Raw genomic sequence first — 20,334 nt, 5'->3', positions numbered from 1 at the left:
TAATATACATTAAATTATGCATTTTAACAGTAGAAGTATAACATTCATTTTAATATGTTATAATTTCTAATTTCTATATGTTCAGAAACTTCTGTAAAATCGATCTTGGAAATTTAATAAAAAATTTGTCGCAAGAGATTTTACTGCAGAGACAAGTGGAAGAAAGAAATTTTAAATTAAGAATAAAGCAGGACATAGCAGACAGCCCTTCAGCTGCATTCTTCAACAGACAATCCACTAAATTCCATGAAGAAAGGACTATCACTCAAATCTGTGTTGATGGTGAAGACATGCCCACCAATCTAGACATCCTTGATTCAAAAACACTATAAAATTTTTTTGAAGGCAATAGTACTGTGATAAATTATAACTCTTGGAACATCAATGGTGTTCCTGTTCATATACAAGATGGACTTGACAGCCCCATTAGAGCACCTGAAGTTACCATAGCCTAAAAAGAATGCCAGACAAGAACATCCTTAGGACCTGATGATGGTCTAAGGAGAGAACTTTACTGCAAGGCCTGGGATTTTATTCTTCCCATTCTAGTTATACAGTTTAATTCTTTTCTCTCCTCAGAACACAAACCAAGTGAATTTGTAGCAAGCCATACCATCCTCATTCCAAACCTAATAGAGATCATAACTTAATCAGCAGCTGAAGAAGACCAATTTCTCTATCTAATGCTGACTATAAGATATTGTTCCACATTATCAATAACAGGCTCAAAGTAGGAATGAGATTAAAAGCATGCAGGTGTATGGAGTTTCAGGCTGAGCAGTAGAATTTCATCTGTTTCTGCTACATGATCTGCTCTGCTTACTTAATGTGAAAAAGCAGCAAATGGTAGTGCTATAAATAGGCCTTTCTCAAGCATTGGATAATGTTCAACATCTCTTTCTGTTCCACATTCTCCAGCAAATTGATGTGGGTAAAAAGCTGCTATCCATTATCAGAGGAGCCTATGCTCATTTAACTACCCGCTCATAATTAATGGGTCCCTATCAGACCTGGTCAAAATTCAAAAAAAGTAATCAAGCAAGGTTGCACTCTTAGTCCATTACGTTTTGCATTGGTTCTTGAACCCTTCTTGCAGGAAGTTGACAAAGTTGCTATGCAAGGAATAACAGTTCCTTCAACTATGAAGGAAAATAAGGTATTAGCATATGCTGATGATATAGTAGGTATGAGGAATAATGATTCCATATACATCTTTTTAGTATTTTGGAAAAATTCAGGTAGATTAGTGGATTAACTGCTAATGCAGACAAGACAAAATTAAAAGTTTTTGGAAAGTGGGATCTTGGAGGCATTCTTTTTAGACTAATCCCTAAGAGAGAACCCCCTCACTATATTTGGAATTCCCTTCCCCGTTTACCCAATATTAGTCTAAAAGGAATGCCTCCAAGATCCCACTTTCCAAAAACTTTTAATTTTGTCATGTCTGCAGCAGTCTGCAAGAAATCTATATTGAAACCTTAGAAGAGTGGAAAATTGGGCCACTTTCCTTTTCTTATAAAGCCAAAGTACTTAAAACAATAATCTTCCCTGTTCAGTTGTACATAATAAATATTACAGAAGCTAAAGAAAAGCAATTATATAGTTAGCCTGTGCAATTTTTTTGGTCCAGCTGATACCAAGAAGTTAAAAAGGAATTTCTTCAACTATCAAAGAAGCAACAGGAAGCTTTGGGCATCCAGTCTTAAAATTCTGCTATTTAAGCAACACAACTTCAAAATCCATAAAATGTTGCACACTAATCATACATGTGCAGACGTTTGGAGTAAATGATTCTAAAGGTCCAAAAGCTGAGACTGTTCCTGAATACTACAACATTCTGACACTGACATTCTTTCCATTAATAAAAATAAAATTTGGTGTAAAGAAATCTTTAACCTCTTTCACCACAAACTTCCACAGTTGGGTACTGACAACAACACTTTGTTTCATTTACTGAAGTTCCAAGGATACCCTAACAGGAGGGATCTTTGCTTGGAGAATCATACTGTACTTTAACATTGGAGATCCAATTTGTGGCATCTATTATTGACTGGAAACAGTAGAACATGTATTCAACAGCTGACCTCTTGCCCTGCATGTTTGGAATAGATTATGTAATAAGTTGGGCATTCCATTACTTACAACAAAACAGGTTTTTTTTTTGTTTTGTTCTTTTCCCCAGTACCCACTACCTGGGTGCTTAAGGGTCAAAGCTGTATAACTGAGAGGAGACCTCCACATAGCCTTTAAAGGAATGTGGAGAATCGACCAGGACTTCTGACCTAATGTCCAATCCTCACCTTCTCGTGGTGCACCTGCTGGGTATCTACCTGGATACTGACCTAACGAGGATGGGTTGACAATTTGGGATTTAGCCAAACAAATTATACTCTTATTGGCTTAAACCAAAATACAGAATGTTGGTACAACATGACAGAATTTCATGCCAGTTGGGGCATCGGCCGGTTAAACAAGGGCCCCCGTTGTTTTTGCCAGGGAACCAGGGTGAACAGTGAAAAGTCAGCTACTGGAACAAATCTGAAAACACACCCCAACCCAAATTCACCAGAGTTAAAGATCGGTACTATCAACATAAGAAGCCTAAATGACAAAGAAATGGAGCTAGCTGAGGAATTAGATAAGTACCAGATCGAAATAATAAGGATGACTGAAACAAAAAAGACAAAAACTGGTGAGATCTTTCTGAGCAATAAATACAAAATGTTATATTCAGGCAATGAGTATTCAATACAAAATACAAGGCTAATCTTCTTGAATGGCAGGCAGTCTCAAGTAGAGTGATGTGGGCAAATATGAGAATGGGGAACTGAACACTGAGACTTATTTGTGCCTATGGTCCCACAGAAGGTTCTACTAAGGAAGAAGTGGAGGAATATTTTGAGACTTTAGAGAAAGCAACTGACACAATGAAAAATGAAAAGTTGGTCCTTGTTGGTTATCTAAATAGCACAGTAGGAAATGATTGTGAGACATACAAAAATATTTTGGGAAAATTTGGAGAAAAGAACAAAGCTAATAATAATAGCAACTACCTGCTGGATTTCAGGACATGGACTGGTTATTACTAACACCATGTTCCAACATAAAAATGTGCACAAATTCACATGGAGAGAAGAGGCAAAGAATAAGAAAAGTCTCATTGACTATGTTATTGTTGATAGTGATGTTTTCTCCCTGGTGCAGGACACCAGAGTGTACAGAGGATTTGAAATTGGAAGTGATCACTATTTAGTCTTGAGCAGGATAAAATTGAATTTCATTTTGAAAAGAATGACATGTAAGAAAGTTTTAAAGTGAATAAAAGTTGAATATCCTTGAAGTATGGAGTAATTACTTCGAAAAGTTGCTAAATGAAACAAGCATTGATGAGAGCACAGTGGTAAAAAACACTGACCAAGCGTGCAGTCAGGAATACATATCCATACTTGAAGTAGAAAAAGCCATAAAAGGCTTGAAATGTGGAAAGGCAACAGGAGTAGATGATATTCGACCAGAAATGCTGAAGTATGGCGGTATAAAAGTCTTACAGTGACTGCACTGCATAGTTCAGAAGGCCTGGAGAGAGAGAGGGATGAATTGCCGATGATTGGAGTAGAGCTCTCATAGTACCCATATATAAAAAGGGAAATAAAACTGAATGTGAGAATTATAGAGGTATTTCCCTATAATTCTCACATTCAGTTGTGTTCCTGGTAAGATTTTTGCAAGTATAATTGAGAAACGTTTGAGAAGAATTGTGGAAGAAAAGCTTGGTGAAGAACAAGCTAGAATCAGGCCAAATAGAGGCTGCCAGGATCAGATCTTCACTTTACTACAAATAGTTGAGAAAGCATGGGAATATAACAAAGATCTGAATTTAAGTTTTGTCGATTTGGAAAAGGCATATGACACAGTGCCAAGAGACAAGCTATTCAATACGTTACAGTTATATGGTGTCAATGGGGCATTATATCAAGCAATATTTAGTCTTTATTTGAGTTGTAAGTCAGCAATTAGAATTGAAGAAAGCACAGGAAGTTGGTTTAACCCCCCCAACCGGCCACGACATTTATAGACGTCGAGCTAAATCTGGATACGAAGCTCTAAAACCCATTGAATAACATGCATAAGAAGTGCAATTGGGTGTCACTATTTCATCCACATTGGCCGGTAGGGAGGTTAATGTTAAATCTGGTGTGAGACAGGGATGTACATTATCCCTTCTGTTATTCATTATCTATATGGACCACATTATGAAGGAAAGTGGTATTAAACATGATATCAAAATTGGAGATGTTAATATCAGCTCTTTGCTTTATGCGGACGATGTTATACTTCTAAATAAATCCGCTACAAGTCTGCAAGATTCCCTGACTAAATTGAATAACTGTTGTAATAGATATGGAATGAAGGTTAGCAATAAAAAGACAAAGACAATGAAAATAGGCAGAATCATTGAAAATGTCAACTGCATTGTGAACGGAGAACCTGTGGAACAAGTAAAACATTTCAGCTACTTAGGCACAATTTTTAGTGAAGATGGTAAATTAAATATGGAAATAGACAACAGAATCAACAAAGTTGGTATGGTAGGAAGGCAATTGAATAAATTCATATGGAATAAGAGAGAAATTAGTCGGAACACTAAATTAGCTGTATACAAGATGGTGTTCAAACCAGTTTTAACTTAATGATCTGAGAGCTGGGTCAGAAGTAAAACACTTGACCAAAGACTAGAGACCGCAGATATGAGAGTCCTGAGAAAGATTAGAGGCGTGAACAGATGGCATCAATGGCAATATCATATTAAAAATGAGGATATTAGGAAAGAACTTGACATTGTCAGCATCCAGGAATGTGTTAGCAGAGCTAATCTCAGATGGTATGGTCACTTAAACAGAATGGGAGAGGAAAGATTAGCAAAACAAGTGTTCTCTGCCAGGTTGGCAGGAAAATGACCCAGAGGAAGACCAAGATATAAGTGGATTGATATGGTACAATGTGCCTTAGACGATTGAAATATAAGATCTGATAATGATAATATTGGAGTCTTGACAAGTAATACACTGATTTGGAGGAAAATTGTAGATAGGAAGTTAGTAATGATGTAAATTTTTCATGTAGTACTATCATATCCTGTACATCCTTTGAGGGTACATGGCAGGAATTTGATGATGATACCCACTATCTTGTCATCAATGGGAAGAGAATTTTGATATTTATAATTAATGAATTAAAATACCATTTATGGAAAGTTAGGAAGAATATGGATTTGAAAATCAGCAAATATCAGAAAATATGACATGAAAATGCTTTACAATACTGTATTGTGGAAATTTTATTGTTCAGTCAGGAGATTTTTGTATTTAGAAAGAAGCATTCTAGGAGATATCAAATTTTTGGCTAGGTGGTGTAGACCACCCACATTATGCAATATTCACCAGCAGGAAGATAAAATTCTGTCTATTTTTACTGTGAGAGGTTTCTTAAATGGTTCCATCCTCTCAGTTCAATGTTTATGGTAAATTGCAGGGATTACATGAGAGCAATCCCAGACAGAGAAGGCCAACTCAAGACGGTTAAACTCAGAGAAGACTAACCACCTGGGTATCAGTCATCTCTGTGCTTTAGTTTCAACTGGTCTTTTGGCTGTTCATCTGCATGATACTGGTGAAAAAGGAAAACTGATAGCCTTTGGCTATATGATGATATAAAAGAGCTCAGGCCTCTTTCTCTATCTCTTATACTATCTGTCTTTTCTTTCTCCTAATACTATCAGGCTCTCTTACACCCCTATACTAACTACTCTAGGCATATGATAAACACCCCCCCCCTTTACTTTTTCACCTCGATATAGATCGAAACTAGTCTGGTTTTGACCTTTCAGATATATATATAATGCACACATCTTTTCAGATGTGTATACTGCACTGCATTATACACATCTGAAAAGAAAAACACATCTGTGTTTTGCATTATGGCATACTAAGGCAATTGATGTGAGGTTATTAGCCTTCATATACGAGTACTCCAGTTGTGAAGATACTTCACATAAACATTGTTTGCTTACACTTGGATAAAGGATTAAACCAAGAATATAATTTCTTGACATCTTTAATTTATAGTATAAGCCAGTGAAAAAACTTTCAACATCTACATATAATAAATCCAGTTTGTGTGTGTGTGTATGTGTGTGTGTGTGTGTGTGTGTATATATACATACAGGATGCTTCAGGAGGTATAATAAATATTTTGGTAGGTAGCAGTATTATTATTACGGGTAACTCCAAGGAGTCCTTAGACTCATCGAGGGAGGCCCTAAACATCATATCAAGAACAACTATTCGGCATTCGCACAGTATCTATCATACTTTGCTTTGAATTCATTTAAAGTCATGGCACCCACAACAAACTCTGGCAGCTTATTCCACTCATTCACCACTCTTCAAGTAAAAAACCGAGTTCTAACACCCTTGCTAACTACACTCTTACTCAGTTGCCATGGGTGGACCCCTAGTTCTCCCATCACCAAACCTGTTCTGAAAAATTTCCTCTGAATTAATCTTGTAAAAATACTTCAGTAATTTAAATGCTCAATCATATCACCCCTTTTCCGCCTATCAACCAATTTCTGTAACCCACAGATCTTCAACCTGTTCTTGTAAGGTTCATTCCATACACCAGCTATCATCTTGGTCACTCGCCTCTGGATCCTCTCTACCTCCTCCCCATCAAGAAGAAACCCAGGGGCTCAGATCTGGGCACAGTAGTCAAGATGGGTCTTCTCAAGGCTCGATAAAGAGGAACAATAACTTGCTTATCTCTGCTTGTCAAAGTATTCTGCAGTAACCAAGTGATCTGATGAGCTGATTTAGCCAGTTTTGCTATGTGCTCCCTAAACTTCAACTCCCTATCCACCAATACAGCCAAATCTCTGGCTTTGTCAACTTCCTGGAGTACAGTTCCACCAATGTGATATACTGCTGCTAATTTTTTCACCCCAAAATGCATAACCTTACACTTTTCTACATTAAATTGACATCCATTCGCATTAGCCCAGACTACCAATCTATCCAAATCATCCTGCAAAATTTTGACATCATGTGCATTCACTATTGCTTTACCCAACTTTGCATCATCAACAAATAAATGAACAGTTCCTCTCCGATCCTTTCCTATATCATTAATGAACAAATTAAATGGCAGTGGTCCAAGAATAGAACCCTATGGCACACCACTAGTAACAGGCCTTCTTTTGGACTCTACTCCTGAATAAACTATTCTCTGATATCTCTCCATCAACCACCCTCCTATCCATCTCATCAAATCCTATATCCATCCCAAGTTTACTGATTAGAATTCCCTGTGGTATCCTGTAAAGGCCTTAGCAAAGTCCAGCAGTATCACTGTAAATCCATTACCCTTATCCAGTTCAGCTGTCACTGTATTATAAAATGTGAGCAAGTTCTACCCTTCACAAAACCATGCTGTCCTCCATACAGTATCCCATTTTTCATCTATCCATTCCTATATTTTGCTCTTGACTAATATCTCCAAAACCTTGATAACGATTCCTGATATGCTGATCGGTTGGTAATTTACAACAGCAGTCTTGGAACCTCCTTTATGCAATGGAACTGTCTTCCCCTCTTTCCACCCCCCCCTTGGGACTAATCCAGAGCTGAGACTTAAATTAAACAATATAGTCAAGGGAACTGAAAATTCCTTTGCCGCTTCAAGTAAGACTTGAGCTGGTATACCATCCAATCCCACAGATGTATTTACATTAAGGTTCTGTTTGGCTATTTTGCCAATGACTTCAGCAAAATAGCCAAAGACAAAGCAATTGATGTCTTCTTGGCTCTCCAGGAAACCCATGTGCCCGACACAGCCCTCAATAGACTAAAGATCCCAGGCCTAATTCTCGTGTCTTATAAGTGCCATCCTAAGCATGGCCTGGCAACCTACATCCCGCCTAGCCTCAAGGACATTACCTAATGTGCAATGTGTACCTGATGCAGAATACTCCATAGGGATTAAAGTTCAAAATATCACCATCTACAATTTGTCTACAAACCACCATCGCAATCCTGGCCTGATCAGATGGACTGGCCACCACCTCACTCTGCTATCTATGTTGGTGACTTCAACTCTCATCACACCATGTGGGAGCTATTTCTCTAACAACCAGGACAGTAATAATCTAGTTAACTGGATGGATACATATAACCTGTATTTGATTTACAATGCCAAGCAGGAAGGCACTCTCCACTCAGCCAGATGGAACAGAGCCTACACTCCATATCTGTACATAGTCTCTAAAAACTCTGAAGACCACCCTCTGCCAACAACCAGAACCATCCTCAACAGATTCCCTAATAGTCAGCATTGTCCTACACTAATAGAAACGGGCACATCAATCCCAGTCATCAGCGGAACACCAATTGCTAGATGGAACCTTCATAGGTCCAACTGGAATGCATTTCAGAAACAAATCAAGCAAACCATTAGAGCAATTCCACCCACTCCGAACTGCTATCCAAGATTTGTTAAACTAATCAAAACTGCAGCCAAAGCCTCTATTCCTAGAGGCTACAGAAAACAATACATCCCATGCTGGAGTAGAGAAAGTGAGGAACTTTTAGCCAAATATGAAAGCTCAACTGTTGCTAAGGAGCTCATAGCAACGTTGGATAAAAACAGAAAGAAAAGATGGATCTCAACCATCCATGAACTCGATTTCACCACATCTAGCCAGAAAAGCTGGTCACTTCTGAGAAAATTAGGTGGAGCAGAACCAACAACACACACAAAACAACAGAGATAACTCCTAATCAAATGGCTAATAATTTATCGAAAACTTCCAAGATATATCCCAGCTCTATCAGGAAAATTACAGTGCAATCTTCCATCAGGCAAATCCTGAAGACGGGCCCGAGCTTCCTGAACTTGTACACAGTATCTCGGGAAGAGGTACAGGTAGCCTTAAAACTCACCAAGAATGGCAAGGCTGCAGAAGTGGATGGTATCTTCCCTGAGTTTCTAAAACATCTCGGTCAACAAGGCCAAGCATGGGTGGCTGCCCTTTTCACAGAAATTATAATGATTGGTAAACTACCAAATCTGTGGCAGGAAGCCAAAATAATTGCCATGCCCAAACCAGGGAAAGATCCAAATTATGTGAAAAATCTATGACCTATCTCCTTGCTTTGCTCCACCTTTAAGCTCTTTGAAAGAATTCTCCTTAAAAGAATTTCACCACTCATCGAGAGAGCACTCCCGATTGAACAAGCTGGCTTCAGGCCAGGAAGAAGTTGCTGTAACCAGGTTCTGGCCCTGACAACACAGATTGAAGTCTTCCAAAAGAAACTTAAATCTGGAGCCATTTTCATTGACTTAACATCGGCTTATGACACAATCTGGAACAGGAGCCTCCTCCTAAAGCTAAGGAATATTATAAGGTGCAAAAAAACTTTCCAGCTTTTTGAATCCATTTTCTCCAACAGAAAGATCCAGGTCCATATTGGCGTAAAAAAGAACAGGCCCAAATTCCTTCACAACGGTCTCTTTCAGGGCTCTGTGTTATCCCCTTTACTTTTTAACATATACGTGTACGACTTACCACACACCAGCTCAAGCAAGTATATGTATGCTGATGACCTAGCGATCCTACATCAATCTACCTCCTTTGCCAACCTAGAATTAACCTTGAACACAGATCTCAACATCCTGGAAGAGTACTTCAAGCAGTGGTACTTGAAGTTCCTGATCTCCCACAATTTTCTATAGAACCTCTCCAGCAATGATCCTATAACAAACTCTTAATAACTTGTCGGTCTCTATCATATCTCCCCTGTTCCTCCTGTCCACCAGACTCTGCAAGTTGTATTTTCTCAATCTTTCCTCACACTCGACATTCCAGAGGTTAGAAACTACCTTAGTCAGTCGCCTCTCGACCTTTCCAACATCTCTTAATCCTTCGGAAAACCAGGTGACCAAATCTGGGCAAAATAGTCCATGTGTGGCCTAATCAAAGCCTTATACAATGGAACAAGAATCTCCCTACTTCTACAAGTCAGTGTCTTCCGCTTCATTCCCAGAAGTCTTTGTGTTGTCTTCACAATTTTGACTATGTGTCCACTAAATTTCAGATCCTTATTCACTATCACCCCCAGATCTCTTATTTCCTCCACAATATGATAGTACTACACGAAAAATTTAAATCATTACGAACTTCCTATCTACAATTTTCCTCCAAATCAGTCTGTTACCTGTCAAGACTCCATTATTATCAGATATTACATTTCTGTCTTCTAAGGCACTATTTGCTGTATCAATCCACCTATATCTTGGTCTTCCTCTGGGTCTTTTTCCAGCCTACCTGGCAGAAAACACTTGTTTTTTTAATCTTTCCTCTCCCATTCTGTTTAAGTTACCATACCACCTGAGATTAGCTTTGCTAATGCATTCCTGGATGCTAACAATGTCAAGTTGTTTCCTAATATCCTCGTTTTTAATATGATATTATCATTGATGCCATCTGTTCATGCCCCTAATCTTTCTCAAGACTCTCATATCTGTGGTCTCTAGTCTTTGGTCAAGTGTTTTACTTCTGACCCAGCTCTCAAATCCATAAGTTAAAATTGGTTTGAACAATGTTTTGTATACAGTTAATTTAGTGTTTTGGCTATTTTCTCTCTTATTCCATATAAATTTATTCAGTTGACTTTATACCATACTAGCTTTGTTGATTCTGTTGTCTTTTTCAATATTTAATTTACCATATTCACTAAAAATCGTGCCTAAATAGTTGAAATGTTTTATTTGTTCTATAGGTTCTCCATTCACAATGCAGTTGATATTTTCAATGTTCCTGCTTATTTTCATTGTCTTTGACTATTCAATGTTGACCTTTATACCATATCCATTACAACAGTTATTCAATTTACTACAATCTTGTAGTAATCTTGCAGACTTGTAACAGATTTATTTAGAAGTATAACATCATCTACATAAAGCAAAGAGCTGAGATTAACATCTCTAATTTTGATATCAGATTTAATACCACTTTCCTTCATAATGTGATCCATATAGATAATGAATAACAAAGGGGATAATGTACATAGGGGATAAAGAGGATGTAAGAACATCCTTGTCTGACAACAGATTTAACATTAAACCTTCTTGCTGTACTTCCTTCAATTCTAATTGCTGACTTACAACTCAAATAAAGACTAAATATTGCTTGATATAATGTCCCACTGAAATCATATAACTGTAGCGTTTTGAATAGCTTCTCTCTTGGCACCTTGTCATATGCCTTTTCAAGATCTACAAAACTTAAATACAGATCTTTGTTATATTCCCATGATTTCTCAACTATCTGTCGTAAAGTGAAAATCTGATCCTGACTACCTCTATTTGGCCTGAATCCAGCTTGTTCTTCACCAAGCTTGTCTTCCACTATCCTTCTCAACCATTTCTCAAGAATACTTGCATATCAGCATACATATCAAGAATACTTGCATACCAGGAACATTTAGTAGAGAAATACCTCTGTAATTCTCACATTCAGTTTTATTTCCCTTTTTATATATGAGTACTATGAGAGCTATACTCCAATCATCGGGAATTCGTTCCTCTGTCCAGGCCTTCTGAACAATGCAGTGCAGCCACTATAAGACTTTTATACCTCCATACTTGAGCATTTCTGGTTGAATACCATCTACTCCTGCTGCCTTCCCACATTTCATGCTTTTGATGGCTTTTTCTATTTCAAGTATGGATATGTATTCCTGACTGCACGCTTGGTCAGTCAGTGTTTTTTACCACTGTGCTGTCATCACTGCTTGTTTCATTTAGCAATTTTTCGAAGTATTACACCATACTTCAAGGATATCTTGTTCTCCTGTTTTCATGTCACTTTACCATCTCTAATTCCTTTTACAGCACTCTTTCTTCCATTTCTGAGCTTCTTCAACTACCTTCAGAATATCTTGCCACCTTCTTGATATTTATTTTCTATGTTCTTACCAATAACTTTTGTTTACCTAGTTTTACACAGTGTTTAGCTTTCTTACATTTGTCTCTGTATTCTTTAAGAGCACAAGCTGACTTATTTGCTAGGAACTTTTCATATGCTTTCTTCTTTTTCTTCACTGCCTCTTTAACTTCCTGTGTCCACCATGGAGTTCTGATTTTTCTATCCTTGCAGACAACCTCACCACATGCATCTCTGGCTGAATCAATCAGTGATTTCTTCAGGACTTGCCACTGAATCTCCAAGGTTTGGTTCCTGTTCTCAAACTCTTTCATTTTTTCTTGAATAATATTTATGTATTTTAGTCTACAGTTCACATCTGAGAACTGCTCAACTTTCATTCGCTTTAAAACTTTCTTACATGTTCTTCTTTTCAATATGAAATTCAATTTTATCCTGCTCAAGACTAAATGGTGATCACTTCCAATTTCAAATCCTCTGTACACTCTGGTGTCCTGCACCAGGGAGAAAACATCACTATTAACAATAACATAGTCAATGAGACTTTTCTTATTCCTTGACTCTTCTCTCCATGTGAATTTGTGCACATTTTTCTGTCGGAACATGGTGTTAGTAATAACCAGTTCGTGTCCCTAGCAGAAATCCAACAGTTATTTGCCATTATTATTAGCTTTGCTCTTTTCTCCAAATTTTCCGAAAATATTTTTGTATATCTGACAATCATTTCCTACTCTGCTACTCAGATCCCCAACAAGGACCAACTTTTACTTTTTCATTGTATCAGTTGCTTTCTCTAAAGCCTCAAAAAATTCCTCCACTTCTGCCTTAGCAGAACCTTCTGTGTGACAACAGACACAAATAAGTCTCACTATCCAGTTCTCAATGTCTCGCAATATCTCTAAACCATAGGCACAAATAAGTCTCGCTGTCCAGTTCTCAATATTTCACAATATCTCTAAACTATTAAACCACTAAACTCTCCCTGAATAATGGATAAGCCACCAGTGGTCCCATTCATTGTTAACTAAGGTCTCCAGACCTCACTCCCTTAGATTTTGATTTGTGGGGATGAATGAAAAAACAAGTATACAAAGAAAAGGTGAATACAAGAGACAAATTGATCACTCAGATTATGGATAATGCTGCCCTCATAAATGAACCACAAAATGACCTGAGAAGAACAACACGTACTATTACCACAAGAGTTGCAAAGTGCACTGAGGTTGGTGATGAAATTTTCAAACATTTATTATGAACTGTAAATTATACTATTTGTCAATTATTTATGTTTTGTATCATTCAAACAATGTCATTTATCTTTCTTTAATATCTCTCATAACGGCATTTTATGTACAAGTTTCAAACAGCTGTACCTCTGCATCCAATTGGATGCAGAGGTACAGCTGTTGGCAATTGGACACATGTTTTATGTGAATTTTTTTACTCAAAATAATCTATACTATCTATACTACCACCTACCAAAATATTTACTATTATTCCTGAAACACTGTGTGTGTGTGTCCAAAATCTTTTTAAGATATCTGTAACTAATACCACTAAAATAATCTAAAAATAAATAACCTGAATCTATCCAAAAGGAAATCTATAAATAATAAACATATTAGCCAAGTATAACATACCTCATAAACAGTTACCTGATAACCAGCACTAGAAGCAGATACAACAGCTAAGATTCTGAAAGGAGACAAAACAAGGAATAAAATATATGATGCATATTCTGGAATAAACACAAAACCAAGTTGAATATGCAACTAATTTTAATAAAGGCTAATATGCTTCCATGTCAAAGGCTAAATTATAAATAAATAAAAGAGCAAATAACATCCAAATAGCTTGTTAGCAGTTAAAAATAAATAAATTAAAAAATTAAAAAAAAAAAATGATGGAAAGGTATTATAGTTCTAGGAGAAAGTAAAGATCGACACTCAATAACAGCAAAAATGTCCACATACTGCAGTACGTATATGAAAGGGATAGGACACCCAGGCCAATCAAAGGATACAGCAAATATTTGCAGTTGCAATCTTCAGAAATAGTGTTTGTCATCCTAATGACAAACACCATTTGTCTGAATTTACAACTGCAAATTCAGACAAATCAGCTTGTGGGCAATTTGTATAACTGACAAGTTCGAGTAGCAAGTGAGCATATTCAAATTTTCGAACTGTGCACAACTGGGGTCAAATGGTAGCACACAACAGGATAAAAGGCAAAAGGCTGTGTTAAGTGAATGTGTTTGAAGGAAGAAAAGAAAAATTCCTTCTTTTCATGAAGGAATAAAGTTCCAAATTTGTACATCTTGTAATGTCTCAAAGACATCATCTAGATGGATTCATAGGGAAGAATTATTGGAAAGCTCGAAGAAGGTTGCAAAATTATTAATATTGCCAGAGAGTTTGGAATCTCACACAGTATTGTATTCTGGTTCTTAGCAGTGTTTCAAACCAATGGAATGTGTTCCAAACATTTGCTAAGAGGTCACCCTCGCTCTACCATGGAGCATGAAGACAGCGTTTTTAGTTATAACAGTAAAACATAATTAACACACTACAGCAGGTCAGCTTGCAAGTTAGCTTCATTCAAGCACAGGTACATGGATATCTCGACAAACTGTGGCAAGAGATCTGTGACAAGTACACCTATATGCTTGAAGACTTGTAATCTGCATCACTTTATCCAACATCCTGTTGGAGTGGTGATAAAAAGTACTGGAAAAGTTGATCAAAGAGCGAATTCAGGAATGGGTGGATAAATCTATGATAATGTATGGGGGAGATTACAAAAAAGTCATCAAAAACCTGAAATGTGACCAAAATTACTCAAATACTGAGTATAAAAGTTTCACAGAAAATGTTGCTACACTACATAATTCAAAAGGCCTATTCCAGATGAGTGGAATAGAGCAGTCATTGTAGCCATCTATAAAAAAAAAAAAATGGGGAGGGGGGGGGGAATAAAGCTGAATGTGAGAATTACAGAGGAATTTTCCAACTGAATGTTCCAGGTAAGATTTATGCAAACATACTCATGAAGAGTCTAGAAAAATTGTGGAAGAGAAACTTGGTAAAGAACAAGATCATTTTAGGCAAACAGAGGTTGTCAGGATTTGTCTTCTTCACTTGAAGGCAAATTGCTGGGAAATCAGTAGAATGTAACAAGGATTTGAATTTAACTTTTGTACATCTTTAAAAAGCATAAAACAAGATACCAAAAGAAAAGCTTTTCAAAATGTTACAAATATATGGTGTAAACAGGAAGTTATACTGAGCAATACATAGTCTATATTTGAGTTGGAAGTCAGCAGTTAGAAATGAAGGAAGTAAAGGAAGATTTAACGTAAAATTAGGTGTGACACCAGGTTGTACACTGTTGCTACTGTTATTATCTGAATACACCACATTATGGAGTAAAGTGACATCATATTATTTCAAGCTTTTCCAGAGCAAAAATTTTAAATACAGTAAATACAATTGAAAAATAGAAAAGAAAGCAAAAGAGATGGTAATTCTAGCAGGTATAAAAGACTTAACTAGTGATAAGTTCGGTATAAGAGAGAATATATAAGAATTGTTGGAAGAAGTGAAAATGAAGGGTGAGAAAGTGAAAATCGTAAGTATATTACATAGATATGATAGAAATGAATTAAGAAGAAGGGCTATGATGACAAATGATTCAATGCATAGAAGGAATGGATGTAAGTTTCTGGATATGTGTGTGTGTGTGTGTGTGGTGAGTTTGAGGGAAGAATGGATTTGTATAAGAGGAACAGCATACACTTCAACTAAGGTATCAGGAGTCTTGAGAAATTATTAATTTGTATGACACCTAACATATACAGTCAGGGAAACTAGATTATAATGGGAGAAACTGTGAAAATCTGTGTCTAAGAGTGACAATGTTATGTAACTGTGTGAATGATAGGAATAAGTATTATCACAGAAATTATTATGAGGAAAAAATTATTTTTTGATTTTTTGTTTGTCTGGTCTGGACTTATCAAGCATGTGCAATAAGGCTCAGACAGATTATGAAAGTGACTAAAATAATGTCTGCACTCAGTAGTGAAAAGAGAGTGCTGACAAGTAATAAAGTAATTCAAAGAAAAATTGTTGATAGGAGGTAAATAATAACTTAATCATTGATGATGACAATGCCTGAGTAATAGACAGAAAAGAGAAGTTCTGATAGGAACAGAACTTGATAAGGAACTGTACAAGTTTCTTTGTTTTTTTTAATATCATTCCCACGAGGAAAAGTTCCAAAACCTATGCCATGACAGTGCTATATGTGTAGCCATAAATACAAATCACATTTTGTAGTTCTTGGAAGGTGGAGGGAGAATTCAGGGCCATTCATGAAGATTAGTAAACATATGAATATGAAAAGTGTGGTCTAAATTACACTCATGGAATGTGGTGAGTTATGGAATGGGCTATCAATGGATGTTGTAAGTGTATCTCTTCAGTGAATATTCAAGGAGAGATATGACAAGCATTCAAGCAGTGCATGACATACCAGAAACCCTTCCTAAATAAGTTCTTAGACTCCCTGGAGAAGTCTGCATGATAATAGTAACAGATAGCTGTAGTGCTTAACCATAACTCTTATATATACCCAAAATTTTTAACTAGTTACTCTAGAATCCCAGGGAAGGTGAACAATAATTTATGTGACTGAAATTAGATGATATGACATTTCTATAATTACTTGTCTAGTGAGAACCGATTTAATATATTTATCAAGTTTTCAAAATTCATCTTTAATAGACTTAATTCTAGTCTTCTTCTTCATAACATTAATAGTTCTACTATTAGCATGTTTTTATTTTAAGAAAACTAAAACACTGGTTTAACCTCTCTCTCTTTCTCTCAGGAAAAAAGCAGTTTGCGAGAAGCTATAATAATATTTCATTCACACAAAAATTATACAGGTTTTTTTAGCATTTGTATTATAATTAACACCATGTCATAAATAAATGGCTCATACTCATTACTTTCATTACAGATATTTAATCCTGATGTACTATCATGTTAATTCTTACAGTTAATACAATTTATCACAATCATTTTCATTTCCTTCACTATTTTCTATTGTGGGTTTCAAACATTCCATTTTTAACTAGTGATCACCCATATTAAAAGTTTAAGAAATAAAAAAGAGAGTTGGTAATATTAATTAAATATTTTAAGATTATTATTAGACTGCACTTCAAGATTTGTTAATACCCAACAACACTGCTAAAAAAGTAACAGTCACAAACGATCAAACATGTATAGATGTATGCATGGATAGTGAAACAATGAAGACCATTATAAAGTACAGTTTTAAACAGTTTTAAACAGTTTTAATTATACATTTGGAATGTAAATGTGCTGTCAACTAGGCATGGCCCCTAAGGTCAGTCGATACAAACCAAAAGATAGATTTTCTTCAAAACTTTCTTTAGATTTTTTAATTATTGAAAAATTAATTACAGAATACACTTGCACTTATCTGCAACAATATGTCAACAAAAATATAAAAATTAAAAAAAATTAAATTAAAAAAAGTGCCTTGTATCCTCAAAAGACCTGTTGCATATTCCTGGGTATATGTGTAGCACACTTTGAGAAATACTGACATAAGGAGTAATTGTTATAACACATGTATGATGCTAGAACAACTATATTTATTCAAATGGCTTACATTTAATCAAAAATAAGTTATTCTTACTTTCCATCATTTGAAAATTTTATAACTAAACAGTTCTGAGAGTGATTATCTAGAGTCAGCATGAAACTATTAGGAACTTTGCATGCTTGTCCAGGTAGCCTAGTCCATTCCGAAAGAAAACTGCTATTTCTATGGGCTGATGAGGTACTGCAATAATAATAATGATAACAATAATAATAATAATTATTATTATAATTAAGATTTCTTATAAAAATGCAAAAATTTAATAGAGATAAAGCATGGATAGCCATTAATAATGTCAAAAGAAATTTCAACATATTAATTTATAAACTGAAGAATAATACATCAGGTAGAGCCAACTGACTGAGGCAAAATATTCATGGGAACAAATTCTAAAATTTAACTGATACTTTCATTTCTTACAGACAAATCAATAATAAATTAATGATGGACATTAATCCATTACTGATTAGTATGTTGCTTTTTCTATATATATCACTACAACAATTATATCAAATTAATAGTATCTTGATAATCAACTAATTGTTCTGAGTTTAATAATATCAGAAAAACATTTTATTCACTCAAGTTGTAGTCATACCAGACTTGGATTTTTCTGATAAGATTCAACATAATTCTACTCTCAACATAAAATTGTGCTTTATGATTTTTTTTAACGTAAAAGTATAAAATAGTTCATTTGTTATTTACTTCCCATTACCTGAGGAAAGAACCTCCATTCCTTCCCATGTAGAGTAGCTGTCAGTACAAGCATGTCTGTATGCCTGGAACAGCTTCAGGAAAAATGGTGATGATATAATAAAATTGCAAAGAAATAGAAATTTGACCTAGGGAAATGTACCTCAAAAACAAAGAAAATATGAATTTTTAGTTTTGTGTATCTCTATTATGGCATGGAATTATTAAAAATACAAAATACTATGCAACTTAAAAAAGTTTCAAAAGTGACTAAAAGCAAACAAGAAATACAACCTTTAGAAAGAATTGCCTTGGTATTGCACTATCGGCAAATACTATAATAAATTTAGTTTAATCCTTTATCCAAGTGTGTGCAAACAAAGTTTGCGGCTGAAAGTATCTTCAGGACTGGGGTAAAGTGGTACACACCGGGCAACTCCTTGCAAAGGTGAAGCAAGCTACCAACACTCCTATCTCAGTATCTCCCATAATGCAAAACACATCTCCTTGCGGATATGTATAATTTTATGCATTAAGGGATGGGCCACTACCCAGACTAGTTTCGAGCTTTACTGAGGTCTCTTCAGTGGGAGCCAGGCCCAAGTGGAGATACCAGGCAGAAGCATAAACAAGGTCATCTCCTCCTATAGGAGCTGCCAAACGGTGTGCCATCTTTTTATTAAATTACTCTGGATTTAGAGAAAGATGTTGAAAGTTTATTTTTCACTTGGTCAGACTATAATAAATTTAGTTTAATCCTTTATCCAAGTGTGTGCAAACAAAGTTTGGGCCTGAAAGTATCTTCAGGACTGGGGTAAAGTGGTACAACACTTGGGAGATACTGAGATAGGAGTGTTGGTAGCTTGCTCCACCTTCGCAAGGAGTTGCCTGGTGTTGTACCACTTTACCCCAGTCCTGAAGATACTTTCAGGCACAAACTTTGTTTGCACACACTTGGATAAAGGATTAAACTAAATTTATTATAGTCTGACCAAGTGAAAAATAAACTTTCAATGGCAAATACTGTTCATTAGTCTTTATGTTCAACATTTTATTAGTGCTTTTGATTAAGGGATTCTCTACTGTAAAACTAAATTTGTGAAATATATTATATGTTAAGATGCAGAAAATGCCAAATAGAATGATTAATCCAATACAGCTAATCTATTAATTGATTCTTCCATTAAGGAATTAAAAGACACAACAGATTAAATGGCACATGGAAAGAGAAGTAGCTACTAATATCTATTTTATCCATGGTAGGAATCACAATGCTGATGAACATAGGAAAATATATCAAGAAATTTGGAGCACAAACATATGGCCAAAAGAATGGAATACATGAATCTTATTACCAATTCCAAAAAAAAGAGCAAAAAAAAGATGTGAGGAACATAGGTTGAGTCCTGTAAGTCCATAGAGCAAAAAACTCCTGAACAGAAAGTTTTCAGAAGGAAGAGAAGTATAATAGCACACATTTTCACAATAAACTTGCTTGGAGAAGCGTGCAGTGAAAATGATAAAATATTATAACACAAGTTTGTTTATATATATATATATATATATGGAGAACTTTTAATTCTATATGGCATAAAGCTTTAGAAAAAATAATAAACCTATAACTGCACCACTAGCAAACTAATACCACTTACCAAATTTCAATACTAAAAAATTGAAATTACAACTGAAATTAAGGTGAAACTATGTGTAATGCAGAGTGAGACAGAAATATATAGCATCCTCCTACCCACCCCCATCCTCTTATTAACTGTTTTCTGAAATATGTTATTAGAGAGACCTTGGAAGAATGAAATATATATAAGTGAAGAAAATTCAACAAGATTTACAGACAATATTTTCTGAAAGTAAAGAAAAGCTAAAAGAAATGAATGATAGGGCCGATAAAACATTTCAAAATATGGATTAAACAAAGAAAAAGA

At 35.6% G+C, this 20,334-nt stretch overlaps 1 protein-coding gene across 8 annotated transcripts in view; it reads right to left on the bottom strand.

Moving 5' to 3' along the window:
- LOC150107493 (jouberin-like) overlaps positions 1–20,334 on the bottom strand; it is a 422,644-nt gene that overhangs the window by 174,406 nt on the left and 227,904 nt on the right. For all 8 annotated transcript variants that reach the window (XM_090391911.1, XM_090391912.1, XM_090391908.1 and 5 more), the window contains 2 exons: positions 17,735–17,881; positions 13,642–13,696 (listed from right to left, as the gene is read on the bottom strand). In XM_090391911.1, the coding sequence (XP_090248037.1) occupies positions 13,642–13,696; positions 17,735–17,881 (202 nt within the window). The remainder of the gene's footprint in view (positions 1–13,641; positions 13,697–17,734; positions 17,882–20,334) is intronic.

Source organism: Typopeltis vanoorti, chromosome 4, assembly GCF_054136105.1.
Source record: "Typopeltis vanoorti isolate ZY-2024b chromosome 4, IOZ_Tvanoo_1.0, whole genome shotgun sequence".
NCBI classification, from domain to species: Eukaryota; Metazoa; Arthropoda; class Arachnida; order Uropygi; family Thelyphonidae; genus Typopeltis; species Typopeltis vanoorti.
Note: the sequence above shows the minus strand (reverse complement) of the source record. Positions and strands in the feature narration are given on the sequence as shown.